General features: G+C 35.9%; 1 protein-coding gene across 1 annotated transcript; it reads right to left on the bottom strand.

Moving 5' to 3' along the window:
- Positions 1–467: 467 nt before the first annotated feature.
- On the bottom strand, positions 468–4,162 carry LOC113314209 (chloroplastic import inner membrane translocase subunit HP30-2-like). The gene is made up of 6 exons (XM_026562987.1): positions 3,710–4,162; positions 3,241–3,356; positions 2,915–3,038; positions 1,691–1,830; positions 1,526–1,588; positions 468–852 (listed from the first exon to the last, which is right to left on the bottom strand). Exons 1-6 carry the CDS (start codon positions 3,977–3,979, stop codon positions 810–812), a joined length of 756 nt encoding a protein of 251 aa, XP_026418772.1. The 5' UTR covers positions 3,980–4,162; the 3' UTR covers positions 468–809.
- Positions 4,163–8,711: the final 4,549 nt, after the last annotated feature.

Below are 8,711 nucleotides of genomic sequence, written 5' to 3'. Positions count from 1 at the left end.
TATTAGACAAAAATAAAGAAGAAGAATATGTGTGTGTGAATGGGAAAGAAGGTTAAATAAGGAAATTGAACTATTATTTTCTTGGAATAATTTACAATTATACCTTCAGGGATATTTGTAAAGTTTTTTAAGGATATTTGTGGAGTTCCATTAAAAGGAGGGACAATAGTTCAATTTCCACTTTAAGATTTATGTTTTTCTAATTCAGTTGCTACGTCAAGTTTCCAGAATATGGATAATATCATGTTGGTAGACACCAATATCTGTAATCAGTTAGAAGAGATAAGGGTAACCAACATTTGGCATCCTGTGTAATCTTTCTTTTTTTCATATAAGAAATTTTCAAAAAAAAAAAAAGCTAGTTATTTGGCACCCCCAGCTGGAAAAGTCTAGTTAAAATTACGTTTTTTTTAAACTGCTTGTACATTGTCCAGATCCCATTTTACATTCTTCACTAGCAGATCTTCTAAAATGAAGGGTGGATCTTTTTCAATCCTCACTAGAACTTCCGATTAGAATTTAGAAACGAAAAAAAAAATCCTCTCAGTTGCACAAAAACTAGTTTTACTAAACATTGATACCTCTTAAACTTGATTCCAGAACAATAAAACACTGAAAAACTTGTAAATATTTACTAAACATTGATGCCTCTTAAACTTGATTCCAGAACAATAAAACACTGAAAAACTTGTAAATAACATCATTTTCTCTGTAGCAAGGGACTCGAACATCTATCTTCAAGTATGAGACTCACGCCTGACACCCTTGGTTAACTTGTAAACTTAAATGCTTGGTGCTTACCATCAGTTTCACCCAACATGATGTTGCCGCATCTTTTGCAGTTCAGGATCCCTGAATATTATCAAGTCACAAGGTTATCATAGCGAAAACATTTATTGTTACACAGATGAAGGTGAGACTGGGCCAGGCCCAGCAACCCCAACCATACTACTGGATCTGGTGAGGGGTGCCTAGCTGTACACAAACTGAGTGGTGACTGTATCATACGAGGCGCCCCCCTTAGGACCCAAAAGTAAGAGTTTTGGTGCCTAGGCGCCTCGACCTGACAAGGCGTCGACTTTACTTAAGGATCTTTGCTAAGTCCTAAACGTTTTGGCCTTTTTTTTATTCCTAAGAAAATCTTGGGTTCACTTTTTGACAGAGATAAAAGCCCCATTCATTTGTCTGAGTAAATATCACCTAAATTAGGTATGTTGGATGAAAAATAATGTATGGCTAGTGTTTTGCGAGGTGTGGCTCCATGTTTATCCCCCAATACCTTGTACGTGGTGAAGGGTCCGCTAAGGGATGTCCCCAGACTGGAATTGAAGGCACGAATTCAGTCTTACCAAGTTAACCTAATCATGCTTCTTCGCCAAACTCCTACTTCCGAAGGTTCAGGTGAAGAAAATACAAGCGAAGATGCTGATAATGCTAGTAATGAGACTATGTGATGCTAAATAGCCCCACCAAAAATCACAGTATTTAGGCCAAGAAAAATAAATTTGTGAGTTGCGATCAGCACCTTGCAATGTGGTCAAGTATTAGAAGCCTTGGTCCAAGAGGGACTCTCGCGTCTCTAAGAACACTGCAACAGATAAAGACATATAGAAAAGGTTGTCATCATCTCAAATGCTACGAACATACTCAAGACAAAACAGGTGATACAAACTCCCTCGATAACACTTGCCTATCTGTAAGCAAAGGCATAGTAATGTCTGTTAATAAGCCTTTCTTAAAGTTCTCCTCGTAATTCTGAAGGCCAAGGTTAGACAACATGCATCTTGTTCTAGTATACTCCCCTGGCAGCTGAGAGGTTTTTTGACCTAGCTGCACAGACAAACAAAGTGGAATATAATTATAAATTGCTTAATGGAGAAGAGAAATGTTTGTGTTCCAAGCACACTACTACAATACGCTCTTCAAACAAAGACAGAAACAGGAACATCAACACCGGAACATACACATGAGTAGATATTTAAGTTTTACACATAAAGTAGTCAGTCTGTTACATGCTAAAGAAGCATTGGCATAATTAGCTACAGCAGAGTTTCAATCTTCGCCAGAGATAAGTTTCCTCTTAGAGATGATAGAAAGACGGTGATACAAACACTAGTACACTAACAAGTAACAACAGATACTTGGCAGAACAGAAGATGGTACATTACCCTAGCTTGCTAACATTTTATAAGCACAATCCCACACCAAAGATCATACTGTCGACATATGGTTATATCACTTAACGACGTATCTACATATATTCAACCAAAAGTTATCTAATTCAGTTGCTTCCACAGTCCAGCATGATAAGGCCATATACAACATGTCCTGTTTATTAGGATGTGTTGTGCAGACTGAACTAAGACATCAATCACGGTAATTTTCTCGACGCACAATTCTCGGAACTGGGATTTCTAATCTCCAGCAGCCAGTTCCTCGACCCACTTTTAACGATATGTCAGAACAACTTCACAATATAAGCTAGAATGGTTTGCGATACAAACACAAAGTCCATCTGAAATATCTGGATGATGTGCAGTACATACACTGGCAAACTGCGGCCAACAAAACCAATTTTTAGTGTTGGAAAAATCATTTTTCTAAATGCTATGCTCACATTTCGCATGACAATAGAACAAGGCATTCGAGAAACTAATATACGTCAAAACCAGAACGGTACATGAATAGTAATTGTGATTGTGAGAAAAATATTACACCTAACTGAAAATAGGTTCATTATCTACAGGGGGGTACATATATTCTATATAATATATGCATTTCATAGAATGTGATGTCGTAGTCTCCTAGGTGATGTGACTCGAATATTTATTTTTGCTGTGAGTAAACATCCAAGAGTCTAGACTCAAGATTGGTACAAATAACAGAACTGAACTCTTTCCCAACCTACGCTCACCTGAAAAAAAACACCTCCAACAAGCGCACCGACGACCCCTAGCATGGCTGCATAGACTGCTCCATAAGAATCCCTCGGCCTAATCATTCCAAGCGTGGCTCCAGCACCAAAACCTGCTGCCATTCTGCAAAATCAATGCTTGCATTCACTTAGGTGTCAAGATGAAGACCCACTACATTTATATATCAAGAACCAGATACTGGACCGAGTTCAACAGTTCGTTATCAAGCTGTGGATCCCATGTGATTTTAACGTCGAGCACTATGCACCCACCCAATTGTTACCGAAGAACCAGAAGACATAGAGTGGGTAAGTTAGTTAGTTACCGAGTTTGGACATCCTCTTTGCCTTTAATTCTTTTCATGATACAAGTTACACTGGCACGGGCACCCTCCATAGCAGCCATAATACGAGCTTCTGCCACAGGACCACTGCAGAAAGCCTGTAAGCTCGAAAGAGCGTAACCAATCAGAAAGAAATCTACAAACTGAAGTTACAGTATTAACCCAATTCCCCTAATGCATGCACATAGGAATTTATCAGTGAATCCAATTCAGTTCAATTGAATTCCCCTTTTTACACCCCTAATTGTATTGTTAAAAAAAAAAAAGGAGTAAGCTTTCAAAGTGGATTGATCTGTACTAGTCAATGCAATAAAGTAAAACATGAACAATTGATCTGTACTAGTCACATAAGTTTTAGCTACAAAATTTTTAATTCAAAGAACATAGGTGAAAAAACTAATTAAAAAGGAGTAAAATTTGACTATACTAAGAGAACTTAATACAAGAGTACCTTAATGGCAGGTGAATGCTCTGGAAATACATGCCCAGCAACCTGAGCTGCGGCTCCGAAAAGACCACCGAAAGCAGCTCCCTGGATTGCACCGGACGTGGTAGCAACGGTAGCCTCAACAGGAAAAGATTGTTTAGAAACCCAATTACGGTATCCATTTCCGAATTCTTTGAATTTCGTTTCAAGCTCAGTTAATTTGCTTGAGATTATTCGAAGCTGATTTGTAATTTGTTTATTGTTATCTTTAGGTATCCTCACCACTACATCCATCTTTTACTAAAACCCCAAAAAAAAATTGTTGTTGCTCGGAACCCTAATAATCACTAAAATCTTCTTTCTTTTGCCCTAGCTATGGTAGAGAAATCATTAAACTCCTTTTTCTTTTGCCCTAGTTATGGTAGACAATATTGACCGAAAGAGAGAGAGAGAGGTCTTGAGTTTTGAATGGATTTATCTCGGTCAGGAGATTCAGGACTTGTTTAACACGGACGTGCCAAATATATAAGCTGGGCTCTGGAAATTTAAATGGACTTAGACTTAGTCTTATGGGCTAGATTGGAGGTGCTAGATTAGCACTTAAGTGTTTCAATTCAAAAAAAAGTGTGGCAAAAAAAGTTAACACTAGTTCTCTCCTACCAGTTGCTAGAATGTGAACTAGCATGCTAGATAGTTACGTTGAATGATTCAGCGGTTGAAAAACCACCTTTTTCGCGGAATGGTTCAGCGCTGAGAGATTTGTTTTTGAGCTGACGGTTAAGATTTAAAGCGCTGATTTAAAGCGCTGAACCATTCAGCGCTGGGCTGACGTGGACTGCTAATCTAGCTGCTAGATTAGCACTCCCATAAGACTTAGGAGGTAGTCCTGACTGCTAATCTAGCTGCTAGACTATCACCGCATAAGACTTAGTCTTATAGTTGAACGATTTTTTTCTGGGACCATGGTTTTCTGTGGGGACCATGGTTCTATTTATAGCAAGACATTTAGAAGTAAAGTGAAGACACCTCTAATCTAAATATTTATGTTAATAAAATTACATTGCCTAATTAGGTTTGTGTAATTAGGCCTACCGGGCGAAGCGAGGGAGGACTCTATATAAGGTGATTTTGTGTTAATGTGGGATATGATATTTTTTTTCTAATTTGACACAAAAAAATTGGCTTTGGGAGGTTTGGTGTCATATCCTGGAAATTTTCAAATTGTCTCTCCCTTTTAATCCAATTAAGATAACTCCTTATGTATCCTATTGTTCAGGCGTATAATTGGCAACCAAACATTAATATAACATATCTAAAAATTCGTGCATTTGGAATTTTACAAATTTTATATCGTTGTGATGGTTTTAAAAAAATCTATGCAATGAGTAAAAACAACAATATCAAATTTTGAAATTTTACGAAAAATTCGGAGGTGTTTATCATTTTAGGCACAATTTTCGAAAATTAAATATATATTCATTATGCAAACCACCACAAAGGATATGTAATATTTTATGTGGCTATATTTTGGTTTATGCATCAACTTATTTTCCTTTGCAACTAATAAAATGATGCACCCCCTCCGTTTCAAGAAAAGTGATACTTTCACTTTATGCACAATTTTCGAAAATTGAATGCATAGCCATAATGCAAGCCACCACAAAGGATGCATAACACATAATGCATCCATATTTTGGTTTATACATCGGGTACTTTTCTGTTTCAGGAAAAGTGATACTTTCACCCCGTGTGAGGAAAAATGAAATTTTCCCGCTGTGTCAAGAAAAATGATAATTCGCGTCGTGTCAGGAAAAATGATACTTTCGCGACGTGTTAGGAAAAATGATACTTTCACGTCGATTTCTTCGGTCGGCCATCACACTGTGGAACCGATTATCTAGTGATTAGTTAGTGTAATCATTAGTTAGTGTAATTAAGTTAGGTTAATTAGTGAATATTGTAAGATTAAATCAATATTATTTTTCTTAAAATTAAGTTATTAAGAGGGAAGAAGAAGGAGAATATAAGAGTTGGAAAAACTCAATTATTTTGTTGCTTGAAACCACCCAAGCATACTACAAATTTAGTCTGTTGCTTGAATTGGCCAAAAATTTTGGAAAATGAGAAACTTTTTAGCTTGATTTGGGCTAAGTCAAACAAGTTCGACTACAAGATCTGAAGAACAGGTAGCCGAACTTATCTGCTAATGTAGTTCAGCTAATGTTCATGAAAGCGCAGGTAGCCGAACTTAGTTTTAATGGAGTTTTTTGCTTTTAGAGAAAAGTTCAGGTAGGAGAAAAAAACTTGCGACGTAACCGAACTAAATATATAGAAAATTCGGTTAGGACAAAAAAATTGTGACGTAACTGAACTCAATATATAGGATTTCAGAGAAAAGTTCGATTATGAAATTAAAAGTTCGGTTTGGAAATTAAAAAGTTCCGTTAGGAAATTAAAAAGTTCGTTAGGAAATTAAAAGTTCGGTTAGTAAATATTTTTTTTGCGAAATAGCCGAAATGTTCTCATGATCTTCATTTCCAGCAAGATCGGCTAGTTCGACATAGTTTTTCCACAAAATTCCTAACCGAACTTACTACTGTAACTTCCATTTTCAACCTATTTTGATGACTACCACTCAAAATTTTCAATCAAAAACGAATTAGAAGTAATGGTTTTGTGGGAAAATATTTATGGACGGGCTTGTTTACAAAAGATTGATTAATCGACGATAGAAACTCAATGAATCGACAACGATAAAAATTTGATGATTTTGATTAGATTTGTATATGATTAGGTTTAGATGATCATAAATTGATGAAGAAGAGAAGAATAAAAACTGTAGAATAAAGGAAGAAGAAGTTGTAGAGTTATAATTTTAATTAGGTTAAAAGGTTAACTAGTCATCTTCACCTTTTAGGACACCCCTTATAACTATAGGAAAGGTGGCCTAATCAAATCATGGTTCCAAAAAAACAGTGGTGTCCAAAAAATATTCTATAGTTAACCTCCACTTAATTTTTTGGCGTTCGATACCAAATTTGACTACCAAATCCAAGAGTAAAGACTAAAAGTCATGTTACAAAAAAGAAAAGCCCTCGTTGATCATCCCTTTCAGAACCCTCAACGTGTAACCGAAACAAAATCTTAAACATCCATAAAGATTTCTATTTCTTCAAAACCTTATTGCTACAATCTTAGATCCTCTTCTTCTTGAAATTGGCAGTGATGGGTAGAACTGCAAGTCGGCGAAGACAAGTGAAGATTCCTACTATTAAATCAACATCAGATCTATTATTATTATTATCATCAATGATCATCAAATCAAAACCATGGTTGATTTATCATCATCATCATCGACAATTTATAACATATATCCAGCATAATGATTTCTCCTCTCAATATTTTCACGTTGTTCCTATTGACTGGTACTACTATGCATTAACAATCGTATATCTCAGAAGTTTCCAAAGAATCACTAGAGGAAGATGTTCAGTTACTCTAGGCACCTACCTATTATATCACTTGCCATGAGGGCCTGTCACTAGGATGCCCTCATCAACAATTAGGTGTCTAAATCAAACTCACTTAGGCCAATACCTATGCACCATCCAAACCTCACACTTTACAACCATTATGGGGACAACAAAGTGGCAAATGTAAATGCCAAAGTGTTAAATCTACAACTTAGTAATACGTGATAAAAGACATTATCACTCGATGGTCCATATAGCGCAAGCGATAGTCTTTCGATCGGTCGACGCTATGATCATCGCTCAATAATTTATCATGTAATAATCAGGAATTCCCCACCTATATATATTCAATTTCATATTCATTTTAACCCACACCAGAATTTCTAATTATCTAGAATTCTCAATCTCTCACTTTTGTAATCTAAAACAAGATACACTAACTAGACCTTCTCCAGAATCCTAACTTTTTGTAATATGGCTTCTCAATCTCAATTTCAACCTCAATCTCAAGGGGGAAAAATGTTCGGGATTCAAAATTCTCTGTCATTGAAGATGAATGTATTTTTTCCAAACTATGTTTATTTTACCCAATATTTTGTCAATGGTGGACAACAACAAGGTAACATCATGTGGGATAACCTTTTTGTTTCTAAATATCAGGAATAAACCAGGAACATCAATGATCGTGATGCAAATGGGTTGTCACAACGCTTCACTAACATCAATAAGGAAGTTGCCTTATATGTTTCTGCAATAATCCAAGTTAAAAGAGGCCCAGAGAGTGCGGTGTTTTTTATGTTGATGTGAAAAGAAAGTGTCATATAAATTGACAATGCCATCATGGAAAAATTTCCAATTCTAAAGTTGTTTCCATATTTTGAAAGTGTTGAACAAATATAATTCGATACTTGTTAGAAAGTTTGCAACAAGTACCTGAAAGATCACCATATAAATTTTCTCCTTCAACACCAAATTTTTCACCATTTTCACCAGGCCCATCAAATCCAACTTCTTCGCCAGATACAAACCGAAATTCCGACTTAATTGTGAATCATGGTACTAATAAAAATAAATCCCGGGAAATACAAAGCGAGACTGGCGAGAAAATTAGCTTAAGAAGGAGAAAGTTCCGACGATTTAACCATGACGGAGTTTATGGAACATCAGAAGACCTTCGAGTAGCAAAGACCGGCTGGTCGGAAATTTAAAATATGGAGATGAATAAAAAAGTTGGCTTTCTCAAGATAAATTTGTTTATGACTATGACAAGCATAAGATTCTTAATTAATGTAGACACTTCAATTATGAGCCAACAACAAAAACATGAATGGCAATTGAATTTGGATAAGCTACAAAGACAGATCGAACAACAATCCTGATTTGACAACAACCCATCTAGTGATGATGATGATGACGACTTAGATGTAGTAGAACCTCTTAATTAGATAATTGATGTATTAATTTGAATTTAAATTTGCAATATTGTTGCATTCTTCTACTGAATATTAATTTGAAATGAAAAGTTGTTTAATTTAACTTAATATAAGATTTAC

The sequence above is a fragment of the Papaver somniferum genome, chromosome 9 (assembly GCF_003573695.1).
Source record: "Papaver somniferum cultivar HN1 chromosome 9, ASM357369v1, whole genome shotgun sequence".
Taxonomy (NCBI): domain Eukaryota; kingdom Viridiplantae; phylum Streptophyta; class Magnoliopsida; order Ranunculales; family Papaveraceae; genus Papaver; species Papaver somniferum.
The sequence above is the reverse complement of the archived record's forward strand: the minus strand, read 5'-3'. Positions and strand labels throughout refer to the sequence as shown.